Consider the following 21,386-nt stretch of genomic DNA (forward strand, 5'->3'; position numbering starts at 1 on the left):
TATAAAATGACTTCTCCCTCTGTTTAATGCTTTTTTGCCTTATGTTATACTTTGTTTTATGTGTACCGCTTGCAAATTATATAAAGTTGAATTTTTAACCCAAACTATAGTCTTTGAGTTTTGTTGAGTAAGTAAACAATATGTTGCTGAGTGAAAGAATAACAACACAAGTAGCCATATACTCACCACACAGATTGACAGTTGCTAATAGAAGCCTTGAATTTTATCTCATTTTTTTGTCTTGTAATAACTGATATGCTTACTCTTACTTTGCATTCTATTTTATTCTCTCATTTTGGTTATAATTTTTATTCCCTTTTAAGAAAGAAACATACACACTCATATATCCACATTTTATATGTGGATAAGACATACGAATATCTGTTTCAATTTTTGTATTTCTTCTTCATGTTTGAGTCTTTCCTATTTGATGACCCCAAATTATCCAAAATTAATGGAATTAAACCACAATCCAAAAATCTTAGAGAATCCCAAGCAAGATAAATATATTCTTGTCTAGATATATCATATTAAAACTGCTGAAAATCAAAAATAAAGAAAATATCTTGAAGGCAGACAAAGAGAGCAGAGAGGAACCCAGAGTACATAGAAAGGAACAAAGGTAAGAATTACAGCAGACTTCTCAAAAATTATGCAAGGCAGAAGATGATAGAGTGACGTCTTTAAAGTGCTAGAAAATAAAAATAACAACCTAGAATATTATACCCAAAGTATTTTTCAAAAATGAATGAGAAATAGAGATGTTTTCAGAAAAACAAAAATTGAGAGAATTCATTACCAGAAGACCTATACTACAAGAAATAAAGAATGAAGATATTCAGAAATAGTTAAGTGAAGGTTAATATAAAAGACCTTTTCTTCATTTTAATCACTCTAAAAGATAATAGAGTGTCTAAAGCAAAACTTGTAGCAGTGGATTGGGGTTCATAGCATATCTAAATGTATGGCAGCCATAGCACAAAAGACAGGAGGGAGGATTTGGGAGTTATATTGGAACCTAATATTGCAATGTTCTTAAATTATAAATGAAGCAGTATATATTATTTGAAGGTAGACTGAGATGAATATTTCAAACCCTAGGGCCAGCAGTAAAATAATTTTTAAAAGAAGAAAAATGGAACCAGAAGACAAATGGAACAAATAGACAACAACTGACAAGACAGTAGATTTTAATCCAACTCTATCAGTAATTCATAAATGTAATTGATCTAAAGACACAAATTAAAAGATAGAGATTGTCAGATTACATTAAAAAAGCAAGACTCAATATGGTGTCTACAAGAAACCTACTTCAAATATAAAGACATGGATAGGTTAAAAGTAAAATGACGGAAAAATATATACCATTCAAACACTAATCAAGAGAAAGCTAGAGAGGCTATATTAATATCAGACCAAGTAGACTATAGAACAAAGAATACTACCAGGGATAAAGAGGGACATCATAGTGATAAAGGAGTCAGTCCACCAAGAACATATAACAATCCTAAATGTATATTTACCTAACAACAGAGCTTAAAAATATGTGATGCAAAAACTAATACAACTAAAAAGAGAACTGGACAAATCAATAACTATAGTTGGAGACTTCAACACCTGTTTTTTAGTAATTGATAGAAAAAATAGATGAAAAAAATTATTAAAGATAAAGAAGAATTGAACAACACCGTCAACCAATTTGACCTAATTGATATTAATAAAATGCTACACCCAAGAACAGAAGAATACATATTCTTCTCAAGTATACATGGAATATTCATCAAGATAGGCACTACTTGGGGCCATAAAACAAACCTCAACAAATTCATGAGAAACAAAATCATACAAAATATATTCTATGACTGTAAAGGAATTCAACTAAAAATCAATAACAGAAATTATCTGAAAAATCTCCAAATATTTGAAAATTAATTGTTTCTGTTTGCTGATGACATGAGATTCCAGATAGAAAACCCTGAAGACTCCACCCAAAACTATTAAAACTAATAAATTCAGTAAAGTTGCAGGATACAAAATCAATATACAGAAATTAGTTGTGTTTCTATCTACTAACAACAAACTATTGGAAAGAGAAATTAAGAAAACTATCCCATTTACAATTGCATCAAAAAGAATAAAATGCTTAGGAATAAATTTAACCAAGGAGGTGAAAGATCTGTACACTGTAAACTATAAAACAGTGATGAAAGAAATTGAAGAAGACACAAATAAATAAACAGATATTCCATGTTCATGCACTGGAAGAATCAATATTGTTAAAATGTCCATACTGCCCAATGCGATCTACAGATTTAATGCAATCCCTATCAAAATCCCAATGGCATTTTTCACAGAAATAGAAAAACAATCCTAAAATTCATATGGAACCATGAAAGATCCCAAGTAGCCACAGCAATATTGAGATAGAAGAACGAAGCCGGAGGCATCACACTTCCTGATTTCACACTATATTACAAAGCTATAGTCATCAAAACAGTATGGTATTGGCATAAAAACAGACACATAGATCAATGGAACAGAATTGAGAGCACAGAAATAAACCTACACATATATGGTTAATTAATTTTCAACATGTGAAAACTTGCAGATACGTGGGGAGAAAGTCTACTAGATACAGCAGATTGATGAAGATTATTGAGGGTTGATCTGTAATCTCTCTCCTGACTGATTGCAAGAAGTTAAATAATGGAACTTGCCCAGTGAGCCCCCATACTTTTATGGGGAAAGATCTAGAGGTTTGGCTAAGAATAACAGACCATATGAAGATCTATGTTTTGATATCTCTTGCCTCTGAAAGTGTTATGAGTCACCTGTGCAGCACTAGGAGGTTCAAAGTTTTGCTATTTACAATAGTGACCAACCAAACATTTATCTAGTCAGGCTGGACATGTGTCCTTCATATATTTATTACTCATTTGTTTTTCCTCTTTATAAATACCAGTGAAGTTTTTCTTCTTCATAAGGGTCCAAAACTTTTCCTGTTAAAGTTAATTATAAGCAATTTTGGTTGCTGTTTGTGTTGTGAAACTAATTTATTATTCCAGGATTATTTCTTTAAATGTTTCTTTTTTCTTTTTTTTTTTTCATGAGGAAGATCAGCACTCAGCTAACGTCCATGCCAATCCTCCTCTTTTTGCTGAGGAAGACCGGCCCTGAGAGCTAACATCTATTGCCAATCCTCCTCCTTTTTTTCTCTTTTTCTCCCCAAAGCCCCAGTAGATAGTTGTATGTCATAGTTGCACATCCTTCTAGTTGCTGTATGTGGGACGCCGCCTCAGCATAGCTGGACAAGCGGTGCATCGGTGCGCGCCTGGGATCCGAACCCGGGCTCGCACACTTACCCGCTAAGCCACGGGGCTGGCCCCTAAATTTTTGTTTGAAAGATAAAAGTAACACAAAAACAAAATTCAAACTGTGCAGAAACGCACAATGTTAAGGTAAAATTCTTCCCTATACTCTTTGATGCCTGCTTCTAGACTCGTCCTGCAAAGGTTATTACCAGGTTATCTCCCCACTGTTATTACCAGGCAGTATGGTTAAGGGTATGAGGTCTGAAGTCAGTCCACCTGGCGTTGAACCCTAGCTTTGTGACTTTGGGTAAATTGTTTAACAATTGGTGCCTAATTTTTCTCATCCAAAAAAGAAGGTGACAATAATACCAATATCATGGGGTTGTTATGAGCATTAAATGAGAAAGTACATCTGGATCATACATGTTTTAATAATTATTAATTCTTTTAACTTTTTATTTTGAGATCATTTTATATATACAGAAGAGTTCTAAAAATAGTACAGGGAGTTCCCACACACCCTTCACCTAATGTTATTGTCTTACGTAACCACAGCACTGTTATCAAAACTAAGAAACACACACTGGTATATTACTATTAACTATATTATGGTCTGTTCAGATTTCACCACTAATGCTCTTTTTCTCTTCTGAGATCCAACCCAGGATCCCACTTTGCATTTATTTGTGCCTCCTTCCTTCCCCCTACTCTGCAATAGTTCCTTAGTCTGTCTTTATTTCATGCCCTTGACACCTTTGAAGAATACTGGTTAGATATTTTGCACAACGTCCCTCAATTTGGGTTTGCCTGACATTTACTCGCAATTAAGTTGAGGTTATGTACTTTTGGCAAGGATGGCACAGAGGTGATGTTGTGTCCTTCTCAGTGCACCATATCAAGAGCTACGTGATATCAATGTCTTATAACTGGTGATATTAACCTTGATCACTTAATTACAGTGGTGTGGGCCAGGTTTCTCCACTGTAAAGTGACTATATTACCCTTTGCAATTAATAAATATCTTGGATGCGATATTTTGAGATCATGCAAATATCCTATTTCTTCATAAACTTTCACCCACTAACTTTGGCATTTATCATCAGATCTTGCCTGCAGCAATTATTACTGTGACGTTGTAATGGTGATTTTCTACTCCCCTCACTCCATCTGCATTTATTAACTGGAATTCTTCTGTAAGGAAGAGTTGTCCCTTTACCTCCTTTTATTTATTTATTCAATCTTTTGCCCATATCAATATAGAAGGAGCTATTAATTTTAACTTAAAAAACAGTAAGTTTCCATGCTAAGCACAGTTCTCTTCCAGCTAAAATAGCCATGCCTCAAGCAGGAATGCCCAAGTAGTATGCTTTTGACAGCTGGGTTTGCTGATCCCAGTGATAAGAGCAGATGTCCCTGCTTGAGAGAGGTGCTGTCATCCACCCAAGTGACCTGGGACCCCACTTACTGTAGCCCATCAGGGTGAGCGCTCCTGTAAGCATGATCAGGGTCTGCAGAGCATCCGTGTAGATCACAGCAGCCAGGCCACCTGATGGGGGGTGATTAGCACTGAGGTGAGAGTCAGGTACTCTGATGGAGAGGAGCTACTGTGAGTTGCAGAGGGAACCTGGAAGTTCAAGACCTGACTGTGGAGATTTCTTAGTGTTGATTGTTTGCAAAGATGGCCACAATATCTCCTTCCTGAGTGCATGCCCATTTTGCAATGTGGCTTTGCTGCTCCTTTCATGTTATGAAGTTGATTTCTCTACCCCTTAAATATGATTTCTCTACCCCTTGGCCACATGACTTGCTTTGACCAACAGAATACGGTGGAAGTGATATCGTGCAGCTCCAAGCCTAAGCCTCAAGGAGCCCTGCAGCTACTGCTCTTGCTCTCGTGTTGCTCTGAGACCACCATGCTTCTTTAAGAAGCTCAGTCTAGCCTAATGGAGGATGATGGCCCTCATGGAGGGAAAGCCCAGATGACAGCCCAAGCTAACCACCAGCCACCTGAGTGGAGCCATCTTGTTTCAGCCCGCTGTTCCATGTGCCATCCAAGCACAATTCAACTGATCCAGGGTAGAGCAGCAGAACAACCACCCAGGAAACCCATGGAATGAACTGTGGGGAACGATAAACCATTGTTGTTTTAAGTCCCTAAATTTTTGGGTGGTTTGTTACATAGTAATTTCTAACTCATATAGGAAGCAGTGTTTGGGCCACAGTCCCCAAGCTCTGAACACCTTTATTTAAAAATAAAATTGGAAAATTGGAAAAATAACATTGGAAAAAGGATGTGAGTACCAGGTATTCAGAGCCATAAGAGGTTTCCCAAACAGGATCATGGTGGTTGGTCTCAGTGGATTCTTGTTAGCTTCGCTGCCTGGAAAAATCTTTGTAATGACAATAATGGTTGCAAATCTGGACAGATCTGGCATCTCTCCCAGCATCACCTCTTGTTCAGTCATACCTGCAACAGTGTATAAAGCTGTGACAGCCAACAGCCCAACTATGGCCAGGTACAGATCCAGGTGCAAAGACTGCTGGATAAAGATGGCGCCTGCATACATGTCCACCTGTAGAGACATGAGGTTGATGGATGAAAGAATGAATGAAGGGATGGATATTTGTAGCACAGGTTCCCCAAGACCAGGCCCTGGCCTAGAGCTGGCAAACACAGAAGAATCATATATTGTCCTTTGTTCATCTAATCTCTCTCTTCCCGGATCAGAGGTCTCAAACCGGAGCCCTGTGGGCGATTACGTCTGAGACCCCTTCACTGGCTAATACATCGACCTCCTCAATGGTCTTCCTGCTGCTACTCTTGGTCTTCTTACACTCCATCCTCCACACTGCAACCTCTATCACATACCATCATGATCATATCATCCTTCTCCTCCCCATTAAAACTTTTCAGTGGCTCCCTGTTGCCCCCAAGATAGTGTCTAAATAAATAAGTTAGAGTTGCATGCCAGGCCCTCCATGGTTTGCCTGTCTCTTGGCCTCATTTCCTCTACTCACTTCATATTCGCAGTCCTCCGGGCACTCTGAAATACTCCCTGTTTCCCTAACAAGTCATGTTCATCCATGCCTCTGAGTGTAATTTGTTCTAGTCCATCTGTCTGGAAGGCCAATCTCCCTTTCTCTAACTGGAAAACTCCTCAGATGTAACTTCCTTTGTGAAGGCTTCCCCACATCTATAGCTAGAGAGTTCTAAAAGGATGTTGTCCTTCTCCATCTGTCTCTCACTTCTGGAGCCAGCATAGAGTCAGTCATTGTTGTTTGGATTGAATGGAATTCCCCTGCCCGCCTCTCACCCTCCTCATATAGAACAAGCTCTCCCCCAGCTCCATCTGAAAGAGAAGACAGCATGAGCGTGAGGCAGGTCGGCTGAGCAGCACGTGCCTGGAGGTTGCAATGCATCAGTTCTTGGCCACTTTCAAGGAGATCTGCCCATCCAAAGGTCAGGATAGGGCGGCCCAATGGACCATCAGCACATCTGACTAACAGCTGATCACTATCTCATCCCAGGAGGAAGACGAGCCCCACCCAAGGGTAGGCAGGGCTCCCATTCAGAGACCTGCAGCATCCTGAGATATTGTCAGAGAAACTTTGGCAGGAGCTGGGGGAGGGAGTCCCTCCCTCTTCCTTTTCTCCCAACTTTCTCTGCCCATGCTTACCCTCTCCCCCACTCCTCCCACCTTCTTCTAACCTCCCTGAAGCCCTAAGAGGAGGAGAAAGTGGTTGGGAAGGAGACACCCTCAGCAATGGGCTGTAACTTATCTTCTCACCATGTTGCAGGAATGTGGCCAGGCTGTGTCCCCTCCTTACCGAGATCTTTGTGAAGATATAGATAAACAAGTAGAGCACAGCCAAGATGATGGGGATCCTGTTGCCTCCAAAGCGTTTCCTTAGGTATTCTGGCATCGTGGTGACCTGGGGGCCAAAGGTGAGCTTTCACCACCCAGCTGATGTCAGGCACGTAGCCTCAGGGCATCAGCCCATCTGCCTCCACCCCCCTCCTCCCCAAACTCAGAAGCACAGATGGTCTTGGGATTCTCAATGGGAGACTTAAGAAGGGAGGAGAAAATGGAGGCAAAGGGATGGGGTGTGGAGGAACTGGGGTTCTATGGAGGGGTATGTACCCAACTATCACATATCCCAAATGCGAGAAATTTGTGTACCCCCATCTCAATTTTTGCTGCCTCCTGTATGATTAATTACTTAATGTTTTTCTTTAAATGGAATCACATTTATATTTAAATAAATTTATCTAAAAAGAAAACTTCAAATCACCACTGTAAATGGAAAATCAATCCTAAATTTAAGGGAAGCAGCAAAAATAAAGACATGGATAATAAAACAATTCATTTATTCTCTAATCTTTTCTGGCAACTTACTGTTGCATACCAAAGACTCTGGGCCCAAGGCCTACTCATTCTTTTTTTTAAAAAAAGAGTTGTTGGAGAAGTGTTGGACAGGTGTTAAAGGCATACTAGCACCAACATGAGACTTTCCCCTTGAGTTCATTCAACCACTGAAAGATAATGGAAAATGAAATAACTTCACGATGTGATTCAGTGTCATTGGCCTCTCGTCTAACACCTAAAATCATCTCAAGAATCTCCATTTGTCCATGTCCCAAACTTTGGGGAAATTGTTCTACTGTAAACCTTTAGCCAGATTACCAGGAAAAGCAGGGAATTCTAGTAGCAAAATGTGCAGGCTCCAGAGACAGCAGAAAGACCAGAGACCTACTTCACCAGGGAGGTCCTGAATTATATGGCCCTAGGGTGGGTGATCCGAAGCCAGCTGTCATTAGCACCCCAAGGACTGGGCCATGCTGCTGAGAACCATTATCTGGGTGGCACTTTTCTTGGGGTTTGGTGTGTGCTTATCCAATCTCCTCACACTCACCGTACCCCCAGACTTGGAGTTGAGACAATGCCATGTCTAGACTCTGTGACCTCAAACCAACAACTATTCTTCCATGAGGTATTAGATCTTGGATGGGGAAGGAAAGAGTAATGCTGATATTTGCAGAGATGTTTGCAGCCCCTCCTCCAGGCTGTTGCTTCTTGGGTGTCCCCAAGTCTAACCCAGGGAGGAGACTAATAGGTACCCAACCACGATCTGATGAATGGCAAACCATCAATTCCAGGGTCAGATTGTGAAGACAGGGGAAGCTGGGAGCGGATATTGGGAGAGACTAGATGGCCAGACTTGATTCAAGAATAGTGAATTGTTAATGGTAGAATCTGGATATTCAAGAATATAAGGGTGTCTGCCGTAAAATTATTTCAGCTTTGATGTATGTTTGAAATTTTTTTCACAATAAAACAGTGGCCAAAAAAAAAAAATGAGCTCCAGGAATAAATGGACATATTAAAATAGAAAAAAGCTTCTTTTCCCTCCCCCTCACCCCAAATGGGCAATTTGGGATTCTGACCTTCATGAATGTCTTGCCTCAACCTTCTGATTTGCTGCAAAGCAAACACAGCAGGGATTTTTCAGAAGTACATTGTACTGACATTCTATCAGGAAATAACACATGGAGAGATTCAATCAAACCGTATTGAATGGACACACTCTTGGTGATGGTATGAGAGCTAATTAGACAGAGTGCATGAGAGCTTCAGCCCATCCAGATAAGTGGACCAAGGAAGATGCTCCTCAAGTGGATTCACTATCTTATCTGTGAATGACAACTACTAGCTGGTCTTGTTTGGAAACTAGCCTCCTATCATTGGCTGACAGCCTTTATTATCAATTGACCTTTGTTTCATTGTAGAGAGGGCAATACAGCCTCCACACTCCAGAAGTTTCTAATGAGCTAAGAAAGGAAGGAAGGATGAAAGTCATCAGAAGGCAAGCAGTATTGGTATCTAGAGATCAAACTCAGAAGAAATGTGAAGCCAGCTCACAGATGGGAAGCAGAGCCTGGGCTGTTTGTTATGAAGTAGTTAAGAAGGCAATTTGCCAGCAAGCAAGGTTGAGAGCAACAGACAGACAGATAGAGAGGTGAGGAATGACTGGCTATTAACACAGGAACCACTCTCTGGTTGGAGCTGGATGAATGTTAATAGGAAATAAAAGCAGCAAATGACAGCTGCCCCGGGAGATGACCACCCTAGTTCCTTGCTGCTCAAGGCTTCTCGCTCCCTCAGATGCTCCTCATCTCCTGGTCATGGTGGGGAGTGAGGGCACCTTAGGATCTGTGTACTCTCCCTCAAATCACATCCAGACTGTCACGCTTCATCCTCATGTAAAATCCCTCCCTCTTCCTCAGAAACCTACGCCATCCGGCTATAACTACTTACGCACACCCATGACCCTCCCCAGGTCCCTGCCCAACCTTCAGTGAGGATTTCAGCTCCATCACTGTCTTCTTCTCTTTCTAGACTTTCCCCGAGTCTGGAAGCAGCTTCAAGGACAGTGCAGAGAATCTACATGTGGCACCTCGTACAGTATCTTAGTTTGCTCAGCTGCAAAAACAGTTGGGCATTTCCACTTCAGCAACCCATTTCTCTGACCAATACCTGAACCTCGTCATTTCCAGGACCCCATTCACCTCCGAAAATCTCAAAATTTTCATCAATGCAACTCTCTCATTTGCTAACTTTGATGACTCCTGCTTTGGGACTTGACAAAGACTTCCAGTCCGTAACTAGTGCCTCCTGTTGGGTGTCAACTCATTCCTCATATCATTTCCCTCTGAATTCATGTAAGACCTGCTATTGAGTCATTTCAACAAATATTTATTGAGCATCTACTATGTGCCAGGCACTATTCTAGACACTGGGAGAAAACAGAGATGGTTCCTGCCTTCCTGGAGCCCACAGTCTAGAGGGAGAGACACACAGTCTAGTGCAGTGGCTCTCAACGGAGGAAGATTTTGTACCTCCCACGGCAACATTTGCCAAAGTCTGGAGACATTTTGCCTGCCACAATTTGGGAGGTGCTATTGGCATCTAGTGGGTAGAGACCAGGGATGCTGGAAACATCCCACAATGCACAGAATACCCCCCACCCACATACATACACACATACAACAAAGAATTATCCCACCCAAAATGTCACTACTGCTGAGCTTGATCAACCTGGTTTAGTGGGAGAGGCACACAGTCTAATGGGAGAGACATATTAATTTAATAATCTCACAAGCAAATGCAAAACAGCAACTATGGCAAATACAACGAAGAAGGAGATTTAACCTAATCAGAGAGGTCAGAAAGGGCTTCCTGGAGGAATTGTTGCTTGAAACGGGATTTGGAAGATGAAGAGAAGTTAACTGAACCACGAAGGAAAAGGAAAACCTTCCAGCAAGAGAGAAAAGCATTGTAATGGTCCGGGGAAGTCGAGAGCCTGGTGAGGATGACGAACTGCTAGAGCAGTGCCTGGCATACAGTTGGCAATCAGCTCAATAAATCCTTCCTCAATGTATGAAGAAATGAATGAACTCAGGGAAGAACACTGTGGACAGAGAGTAGGGTGGGTCCCTAAGAAGTATAGTTTATTTTCCATTTTCATAAGTGAAACTGGTCTGTAATTTTCTTGATGGGTAATATTAGCATTATCCTATTCTCAAAATATAGTGGACAAAAATCAATTCTAGGTGGATAATTGACTTAAGTGTGAAAAGTTCTAGAAGATCATATAGGAGAATATCTTTATGACCTTGGCGTACAAAAAAAAATTTTTTTAAACAAGATATAAAGAGCAGTAACCATTAAGGAAAAGTGATAAATGTGACTATTAATTAAATTAAATTGAATTGAATTAAATTAAACTTAATTAAAATTGAGATCTGTTTATCAAAAAACACCATTAAGAGGGGCCAGCCCAGTGGCATAGTGGTTAAGTTCGCACACTCCACTTTGGCAGCCCAGGGTTCGCTGGTTTGGATCCCAGGCATGGACCTATACCATTTGTCAAGCCATGCCGTGGTGGCGACCCACATACAAAATAGAGGAAGATTGGCATAGATGTTAGCTCAAGGTAAATCTTCCTCAAGCAAAAAGAGGAAGATTGGCAACAGATGTTAGCCCAGGGCCAATCTTCCTCAGCAAAAAGAGGAAGATTGGCAACAGATGTTCGCTCAGGGCTAATCTTCCTCACCAAAAAAAAAAAAAAGAAAGAAAGAAAAGAAAAAAAGTCTAGATCCAGGGACTTGTTTATTGAATAATATAGCTTGGAGATCCTTTCACAACAGCACAACTCTATCAATGTCACGGCCTGATATTCCAGAGGACGGCTGCCCAGTCCCCTATTGATAGACACTGCTGTTGTTCTTAGGTATTTCTATTACAAACAACTCCAGGAGTCAGTTCAAGTCTTCGTGCCTCTTCTCAGCCTTCAGCCACACAAGCTCCTCCCTCACCCTCAGCAGATGACATTGTCTTCTACTTGACAGAGAAAATGGAAACCATCAGCTGAGAAGGTCTGGCCACCCTACCTATGAACTAACCTGCATCTCCACATCCTTTACTCCTTCCCATAATAGAAGCTCAATAAATACTTACTGACACTTTGGCCCAGAAAGCCTCACTCCCAGTCCAGTATTGTTATAGCCCAGATATTTTGCCTATGTGGGAGCTAGTCACAAGTGGGAGTGGGCAGACCCAGGCCCCTCACTCATCAAAAGCCTTGCTTTTAATCAGTATTATCTTTAAGTGAGGTTATTCATCTGAACATCACAGCTCCTTTACACAGACTGCACTACTTCTGGTACCAAGTGATTTTTTTTCTTTTTCTTTTTTGTTGAGGTAGATTTGCCCTGAGCTAACATCTATTGCCACTCTTCCTCTTTTTGTATTTGAGCCACCACCACAGCATGACCACTGACAGACAAGTGGTGTAGGTCCACGCCCAGGAACTGAACCCGGGCCGCTGAAGCAGAGCACACCAAACATAAGCACTAGTCCAGTGGGGCTGGCCCCAAAGTGATTTTTTTTAAAAGATATATTTCTTCTCTTTTATTTATTTTATTTTATTTTATTTTGGTTTTTTTTATTTTATTTTATACATATATATATATTTTGTGTGTGTGTGAGGAAGATCAGCCGTGAGCTAACATCTGTGCTAATCCTCCTCTTTTTTGCCGAGTAAGACCGGCTCTGAGCTAACATCTATTGCCAATCCTCCTCCTTTTTTTCCCCCAAAGCCCCAGTAGATAGTTGTATGTCATAGCTGCACATCCTTCTAGTTGCTGTATGTGGGACTCAGCCTCAGCATGGCCGGAGAAGCGGTGCATCAGTGCACACCCAGGATCCGAACCCGGGCCACCAGTAGCAAAGCGCATGCACTTAACCACTAAGCCACAGGCTGGCCCTATTTTATAATTTTTTGAGGAAGATTGGCCCTGAGCTAACATCTGTTGCCAATCTTCCGCTTTTTCTTTTTTCTCTCCAAAGCCCCCATACATAGTTGTATATCCTAGTTGTAGGTCCTTCTAGTTCTTCTATGTGGGACGCCGCCTCAGCATGGCTTGATGAGTGGTGACTAGGTCCGCACCCAGGATCCGAACTGGCGAACCTCAGGCCGCCGAAGCGGAACACTCGAACTTAGCGCCTACACCATCAGGCAGGCCCCCCAAAGTGATTTTTTAAATGATTTCTCTGATCATTAAGTAGTTCTTTCCGCCTTGTGTATTTTTAAAATTTCCATAATAAAAAGTTCATTGTTGCTTTATGAATAACCCTATGATATTGTATGATCTTGCCCCATGTCATAGAACATCTAAAACAGAATTAAGTGTAGACAGGATGGGGACAGACAGCTGTCAATAAGATTAGAAATGATTTTCAAAGTTACTTTTTAAAAAAGTCTAAAGCAGCATTGTTTGGTAACAAAAATTTTGACATTTCGTATCAGCAAGAAATAACTCAATTATTACGGTTTTGTGTGCAAAGGAAGAAAAAAAATCACTGTATCATATTTTTTTAGTTAAAAGCAGTAACATGTCATGGCTTAAACATTTAAAACAGACTGTAAGTTTTATATTTGTATTTTGGCATTTAAATAAATTTTTTTGAGCCAGTGTTTCTTCCAGCCTCTGAAAGCCGCGTATGTATCTTGAATGTTGGTTACTAAGTGGGTACTGCTAAGGGTAGGGTTCCTAACTGTCTCAGCAGAGCATCATCCCTCATCAACGCTGGGACCTCTTAGGGACTGTCTGATGCATGTCCACAGGTGGGAAGGAGGGAATGCAGGGTTGACCTTCCCAAAGGGTCTCCTCATTCCATAGCACCCCAACCCCCCTCAGACTCACCTGACCAGCGACATAGATAGGGAGGAAGATCCAGGACAGCATCAGCACGGAAAATATGCCCTGCCAGAAAAAACAGAGTCAGAACTCTGCTCCCGCCCACATCAAGGTGCCGATTTGGATTCTCCTCTGCACCCTGAGGTAACCTGGCATGGCTCAGCCTCTGTGTCAGTCTCTTCCTTGCTGGGTAGCTCACCCTGCCTGGGAGATCATAGTTCCATGTTTAAATGGGAGAGGGGGGTTGGAGTAGGGAAGAGAGGAAATAGAAGCTTTTTGTGATTCCTAGCTCAGTGTCTCCTAAACGTCGCTCCATCCCCCTTCATCCCGTTGTGTTCCCTCCACTCCTTGGGCAGTGCTTAAAACAGGGCTGTGAGGTCAGGTAGGCCATGCTGGTGAGTAGCTGGTGATGCTGGAAGAGTTTACGCAGGTCTCTGAGACTCATTTTTGTCTCCCATGAAATGGCCTCACTGGGTTGTTGCAAGGAAATCAGTGAGATGATGCTTACTGAGCACTTACTATACGCCAGGTACTCCTCTGCACCCTTTACAAGCATTAATTCATTTATTTCTCACAATGACTCCATGTGGCAGGTACCATTATCATCAGTATTTTATACACGAGGTTCACAGATGTTAAGTAACTTGCCCAAGGTCACGCAGCTTGTAAGTGGTGGGGTCAGGAAATGAACCCAGGAAGTCTGGTTCTAGTCTGTAATTGAATCCCATAATGTGCTAATGTATGTAGTGTACTTAAGTCTGTGGCATAGAGTAAGCACTTAAAAAATATTAGTCGTGGAGCCGGCCCCGTGGTTTAGCGGTTAAGTGCACGCACTCCGCTGCTGGCGGCCTAGGTTCGGATCCCGGGCGCGCACCGAGGCACCGTTTCTCCCGCCATGCTGAGGCCGCGTCCCACATACAGCAACTAGAAGGATGTGCAACTATGACATACAACTATCTACTGGGGCTTTGGGGGAAAAAATAAATAAATAAAATTAAAAAAAATGTAAGTCGTTATGAAGATGAAGATTGCTATTAATAAGTGCATCTCCTCCCCCTCAGCAAAAATCATATCCTGAATGAGCCCTGCTACAGAGGAGAGTGTGGTCTATCTCTTGGGTATCTGTGGGGTGGCAAAATGTCAAGAACCACTGAACCAAATAATTTTTGTGATGGCCGAGTGGTATCTAATACATAGAAATACACTCCGGTCCCATGATACCTTTCGTCTTCTGCATCCACAAGGGATAGATTCTGAGCCTTGTTCATACATTTATTTGTGAGGTCACAGCCATATGGGCCCCCATCAAGAAACACAGAACAGCCTGAGACTTGTGGATCAAACTGAGTTTTGCTAACCAGGGGTGCCCTTGATGCTTCCTGTTTGTTTTTTCATAAAGTACCACCTACTTCTAAAAGTGCAAGGCATTCACACAACTGGCCCCAGGATCCACCTATTAAGTACAGAGCGAACTGTCCATGCCCGGTAAAATACTCACATTAAACTCATAAGCAGTTACAGAAATGCCCGTAGCAGCACCTGATCCTGCAAGGCCAACGAAATGTCCACTTCCAACATTGCTGGCAAATAAGGATGCACCCACCTGTGGGGAGACGGACGAGTCAGACCTTGGAGCTACGGTCTGGGGTACCTTCTCCCCACCCCTAATTCTTCCCAGGTTCCAAAGGGACCAAGATAAAGGGAGAAGTGGAGAAGGCAGGGCCATCCCTAGCCTATCTAGTACCTTTTAACAAATTAGAAAAATACTCTCCTTCCCCAAGAATCTTTTGCTTCCAACTACCAGAAATTGACATAATAACTATGCATATCTATGATGCCTAAAATGTGAATTGTGTCCCCTATGGTTGTGCAGTGTGCAGCTTGAACTGTCTGTAGCATCCCTGGGGTATTGTAGAAAGTGCTCATGATGAGAGTAAAGAAGCCTGTGTTATTCCCCAGCTCTGCTTCTAACTTAGCAAAGTAGAGAGCCCTCCTTCTGGTAGAACTCTAAGTGGCCAAGACTGTACTTGATGACCCCAATCTCTGGTCTCAGTTGATTGGACCAGACAGGCCTGGGCACCTGGCCCAAGCTGGGTCAATTACATTCTCTCTCTTGGCAGTCTAGAACTGGGAAACCATCTCTGCTGGTCCCTTAGACTGGGGTTGTGTAACTCAGAAAGGTGTGTGTGTAGTGGGGGGATGGGGGATGAGGAGCATGTTCAGCTATGTGCTCATCACTGCCACTCTGCTGAGAGGAAGGAGAATGGAGGAGACGTGCAGAGAGAGGCAGATCAAGCAAGCACAGAGCAAGAGAGACAGAGAGATAGAGGCAGAGAGAACTGTCTGTGAGAGGGCTATTGTTGTGCCTCCTAGCAACTTTCCTGTCTCTGGTTTTCATCCAGTTCTATTCCATTGATCTATCCTTATGCCAGCATCACACTCTCTGGATTACTGTAGCTTTGTAGTAAGTTTTGAAATCAGGAAGTGTGAGTCCTTCAACTTTGTTCTACTATTTCAGATGGTTTTGGCTACTCTGGGTCCCTCGCATTATTTCCATAGGAATTTTAGAATCAGCTTGTCAATTTTGCAAAAAAAAAAAAAAATAGCAGGAATTTTGATAGAGATTATGTTGTACCTGTAGATCAGTTTGGGGAGTATTGCCATCTTAACAATATTAAGTCTTTGAATCAATGAACACAAGATGTCTTCCCAATTATTTAGTCCTTCTTTAAGTTCTGCCAATGATGTTTTCAGTGTATGTGTTGCACTTCTTTTGTTAAATTTACTAAGTATTTTACTCTTTTGATGCTGTTGTAAATGGAGTTTTCTTAATTTTATTTTCAAATTTTTCATTGCTAATATATAAAAATGTTAATCTTTTATATTGATTTTTTAATATTTCTCTTATATTCTGCAACCTTACTGAACTCATTTATTAGCTCTAGTAGTTTTTTCCTGGGTTACTTAGAATTTTCCATATACAAGATCGTGTTGTCTGCAAATAGAGATAGCTTTATTTTTTCCTCTTCAATTTGGATGCCTTTTACTTCTTTTTCTTCACAGTTGCCCTGGCTAGAACCTCCAGTAAAATGTTGAATAGAAATGGCGAGAGGGGACATCCTTGTTTTGTTTCTGATACTGGGGGGAAAGCTTTCTGTCTTTCACCGCTAAGTATAATGTCAACTGTGGGTTTTTTGTAAGTACCATTTGTCAGGTTAAGAAGTTTTCTTTCTATTCCTAGTTGGTTGAGTGTTTTTATCATGAAGGGTGTTGGATTTTATCAAATGCTTTTTCTGCATGTATTGAGATAATCGTATGGCTTTTGTCCTTTATTCTATGATATGATGTATTACATTGATTGACCTTTTTGTGTGTTGGACCAACCTTGCTTTCCTAGAATAAATCTCCCTTGGTCATGTTATAAAATCTTTTTTATATGTTGCTAGATTTGGTTTGTTGAGGACTTTTGAGTCTATATTCATAAGAGATATTTGTCTATAGATTTTTTTTCTTGTGATATCTGGCTGATTTTGGTATCAGCATAGTACTCAACTTGTAGAATGAATTAGAAAGTGTTCACTTACATTTTTGGGGAAGAGTTTATGAAGGATTGGTGTTAATTCTTCTTTAAATATTTGGAAGAGTTCACCAGTGAAGCCATCTGATCTTTGTCGTTTCTTTGTGGGAAGTTTTGTGATTACTAATTTGAGGTCTTTTTATAGGTATAATTCAGGTTTTCTATTTCTACTTGAGTCAGTTTCAATAGTTTGTGTCTTTCTAAGAATTTGTCCATTTCATTTAGGTTATCTAATTTTTTGGCAGACAATTATTCATAGTATTCTCTTATAATTATTTTTATTTCTGTAAGGTTAGTAGTCATGTACTTACTTTCATCCCTGATTTTTAAAATTTGAGACTTCTCTCTTTTTTTCTTGGTCAATTTTGATCTTTTCAAAGAACTAACTTTTGATTTTGTTGATTTTATCTAATGTTTTTCTATTCTATATTTTGTTTATCTGCACTCTAATCTTTATTATTTCGTCCCTTCTGCTTGATTTCGATTTAGTTTGCTCTTCTTTTTCTAGTTTCTTATGGTGAAAAGTTAGTTTATTAGTTTGATTTCTTTCTTCTTTTAAATACAGACATTCTTGTAAATACAGACATTTACAGTATAAATTTCCCTCTAAGCACTGCTTTAGTTGCATTCCATAAGTTTTGGTATTTTGTGTTTTTGTTTTCATTTAACTCCAAGTATTTTCTAATTTCCTTTCTGATTTCTTCTTTGACTCATTGGTTATTTAGGAGTGTGTTGTTTGATCTCTACATATTTGTGAATTTCCCAAATTTCCTTGTTATTGATTTCTAATTTTATGCTATTGTGTGCAGACAACATACATGTATAATTTCAATCATTTTAAATTTTACTTCTAGTAATGTCACTGGAACCCCTGCACTCAGCCATACTTGAAATCAGCCCAATCCTTGATTTTTCCTTTAGGTGAGCTAATAAATTCTCTTTTTGTTTAAACAAATTTGAATTGGAGCTAAGCCTTCTCTAGTTTAGACTGTGACTTCCAGACAGCATGGAACCAAAGAGTCTTGAGAGAGCAAAGGCTAGACAGAACATCAGCACTTGAAGATTCTTTGGGAAGTGATTTTAACTGAACCAAAGACCACTTACTGGCCACCACACCATGTCCCCTCCAGCTAGGAAGTAGCCTTTTACTGTGTCTCTTTTGGTCTTCACTGTGGACTGAAACAAAGAAGAGGAGTGGGTGAGCAAAAATGTTAGCAATCAAAGGCATCCCAAAATGGCCCAGGCCAGGGATTATAAACTGGGAGTCTAGTGGGCCAGATTTGGACATCAAATATTTTGTTTGACCCATGGTTTTTAAGAAGATTTTACTGTGAATGCCTTTAGAGGAGACATCTTCAGGTCAACACAGCCTCTACCACTCGCTGCTTCACACATTTATTATAACCTACTTGGCCCCCCTAGGCCTTTGAGTTTCAGACCCATGGCTTGTCTATGATAGCTCACGATGGATACCATCTAATGAGTGTTAGTACTATGTGCCAGGCACTACACTAAGCATTTTAAAGCATTATCTCATTCTAATCCTTACCAACTCTTATGAGGTTGGTGTCATTAGGCCAATCTAACAGATGAAGAAACTGAGGCTCAGAAGTAATGTCACTTATCTAGTGCCATATTTCTAGATAGCAGAAGGGCTGGGAATTCAAACCCAGGTCAGCTTGATTTCAGAGTCCATGTTATTAGCTGGTCTACAAAACTATCTTTACAAGGAGTGAACTTCCTGGCATTGAAGGTGTTTTAAGAGAGACATTTTGGCCACTAAGTAGCTTGGATAAGTTGTTTAACTTCTCTGAGCCTCTAGGTACAGATGTTGGTGAGGGAATTCTTACTGGATAGGAGATAGCATGAAATGGTACCTTTGCATTCTTGCAACTCCTATAGAATACGCACTGTGGCTCATTCCTGTTGAACTCTGACACAGGAAGTATTTTCTAAGATAAAGAACTCCTTGTGCCCAATGGGATCATCTAAATACAGCACTTCCCATACCAATAATACCTCAGAGTCTTCTGGATCTCCTGTGAAAATACAGATCCTCAGGAACTCTAACCTTCACCCTAACTCTACTCCCACCCCTAACCCTGATCCCAAGGCCGTCCGAGTCAAAAGCCTTTATTCTTAACATCTCATCCATCTCAGTATGTCCTGCTAAGTTGTGGGAAACAGAAAAAGGTCAGATCCATGGTCTTTGGGATGTCTAGCACTTTTATCCCCTTCTTGACTGGAGGAGGTGAAGCTAAGGGGTAAGAGTAGAGAAATGATCCACAAACAGTTGGACCAAAGTAGGGGCACCTTAGTGGGCTACAGTTTTCAAGTCCTTTGTACCAAGTGACCTGAAAATCAGATAGCAGCACCTCCACTGCACCATCTTTATCCCAAAGTTACTAATCTCCTTAATATGTAAAGAGTTCCTGGAAATTGATAAGAAAAAGAGCAAGAACCTAATGAAAATAGGCAAAAGATATGAACCTATACTTCACAGAAAGAAAATAAGTGGTCCTTAAACATATGTAAGGGTGTCCAGCCTCACTTATTATAAGATAAATATATATTAACAATACATTGAGATATTATGTTTCCCCGACAGTTTGACAAAAAATGAGAAAGTTTGACACTACAACATTGGTGAAGATGTGATAAAACAGACTTTCTCTCATACATTAATGATGTGTGTGCAGATTGGTACTACAACTATGGAGGACAATTTGACACAAGCTATCATAATTACAAATACAAATATCCTTTAACCTGACAATTCCATAAGTTGTAAGAATTTATCCTACATTATAGTTGCACACATCCAAAATAATGAGTGTAAAAGACTTGCTTATTGCAGCATAATTTGTAATAGTAAGAGATGGGAAACAATCCAAATGACCTTCAGCAGGAAACAGGTTAAATAAATTATAGTGCAATCATCTAATGGAATACTGTGCAACTTTTAAGAATGTGAGGAAGCTTCTATGTACTGATATGAAAAGATATCCAAGAGACACTGATAAGTGAAAAATAGCAAGGTAAAAAACAGTATGTAATAATAAGCTACCTTCTATTTAAGAAAGAGGGAAATATACACATTAATATTTGCTTGCATTTACATAAAGAAACCGTGGAAGAACACACCAATGTACTAAAAAGTTAATAACAGTGGTTACCCATGGAGGGAAGGGTAGTAGTGAGAGTTTTCACTGTATGTCATTTTAAGTTGTTTTTATTTTTTAACCATGTGACTGTGTTGCCTTTAAAAAAATTCCTTTAAATAATAATTTTTAAAAAACCCAGCATGGGCTTCAAAGTGAAGGAGACAGGGATTCTAACCCCAGCTCTCCTAACTTACTAACAGAATAAGGAACTTAAATTCTTTGTGCCTCCATTTCCTTATCTGTGAAATGGGTATAGTAACAGTATCTTCCTCAGGGACCTGTACAAATTACGTGAGATAACATAAGTGAAAGTGCCTAGCACCGTACCCAACACAAAGTCAACACTAAATGCATTTTTAAAAATATAAAGTTCTAATTACTGTATGACCTTAAGCTAGTTTCTTCCCCTCTCTCCCTCCCCCTGGTCTGGCTTACCCAGAGTCCAACAGCCAGGACAAAGAGAAAGTACAGAACCAGCACTGCGATGTCCCCTGGCTCCAGGTTCCTCTGGGGAAACGTCTCCAGGGGATCCAACTGCGTGGGCTGAGGGCTGCTGGGGCCGCTTTCCATGGTCCTGAATGAACTCTCTGAATCCTGTGCAAGTGCAAATGCGCGTCAGATGCCAGAACCCCGCGTAACTCTTCTCACCCTCTCCTTGGCTGCCTCTTTGGAGCATCCAAGCAAGACGACACGCGTGGAGGGATGTGTGATGGAGACAGATCTCAGGAGGGCAGATCCATCCAACCATCCATCTGTTCACACATTCATCGAGCAAATATTTACAATGAAGTCACACCAAATCCACAGTTAATCCTTACCAATTCAACCACTCATTTGGAAAAATATAAATAAGAATAAACAATTTAGCGGTCAGCCCCGTGGCGCAGCGGTTAAGTGCGTGCGCTTCGCTGCTGGCGGCCCGGGTTCGGATCCCCGGAGCGCATGGAGGCACCGCTTGTCAGGTCATGCTGTGGCAGCGTCCCATATAAAGTGGAGGAAGATGGGCACAGGTGTTAGTTCAGGGCCAGTCTTCCTCAGCAAACAGAGGAAGATTGGCATGGATGTTAGCTCAG

At 40.8% G+C, this 21,386-nt stretch overlaps 1 protein-coding gene across 6 annotated transcripts in view; it reads right to left on the reverse strand.

Moving 5' to 3' along the window:
- SLC5A11 (solute carrier family 5 member 11) overlaps nt 1-20,886 on the reverse strand; it is a 42,868-nt gene extending 21,982 nt beyond the window's left edge. The window contains exons 1-7 of one of the 6 annotated variants that reach the window (XM_058570576.1): nt 20,749-20,886; nt 18,254-18,325; nt 15,071-15,175; nt 13,579-13,638; nt 7,140-7,244; nt 5,779-5,884; nt 4,777-4,857 (exon numbers count right to left, since the gene is read on the reverse strand). In XM_058570576.1, coding sequence (XP_058426559.1) covers nt 4,777-4,857; nt 5,779-5,884; nt 7,140-7,244; nt 13,579-13,638; nt 15,071-15,175; nt 18,254-18,325; nt 20,749-20,883 — 664 coding nt within the window. In that variant the 5' untranslated portion in view covers nt 20,884-20,886. Of the gene's footprint in view, nt 1-4,776; nt 4,858-5,778; nt 5,885-7,139; nt 7,245-13,578; nt 13,639-15,070; nt 15,176-18,253; nt 18,326-20,748 lie in introns of those variants that run through there. The other 5 variants (XM_058570572.1, XM_058570571.1, XM_058570574.1 and 2 more) reach the window with 5 other exon arrangements.
- Between the last annotated feature and the right edge of the window lie 500 nt (nt 20,887-21,386).

The sequence above is a fragment of the Diceros bicornis genome, chromosome 26 (assembly GCF_020826845.1).
Source record: "Diceros bicornis minor isolate mBicDic1 chromosome 26, mDicBic1.mat.cur, whole genome shotgun sequence".
Classification (NCBI taxonomy): domain Eukaryota; kingdom Metazoa; phylum Chordata; class Mammalia; order Perissodactyla; family Rhinocerotidae; genus Diceros; species Diceros bicornis.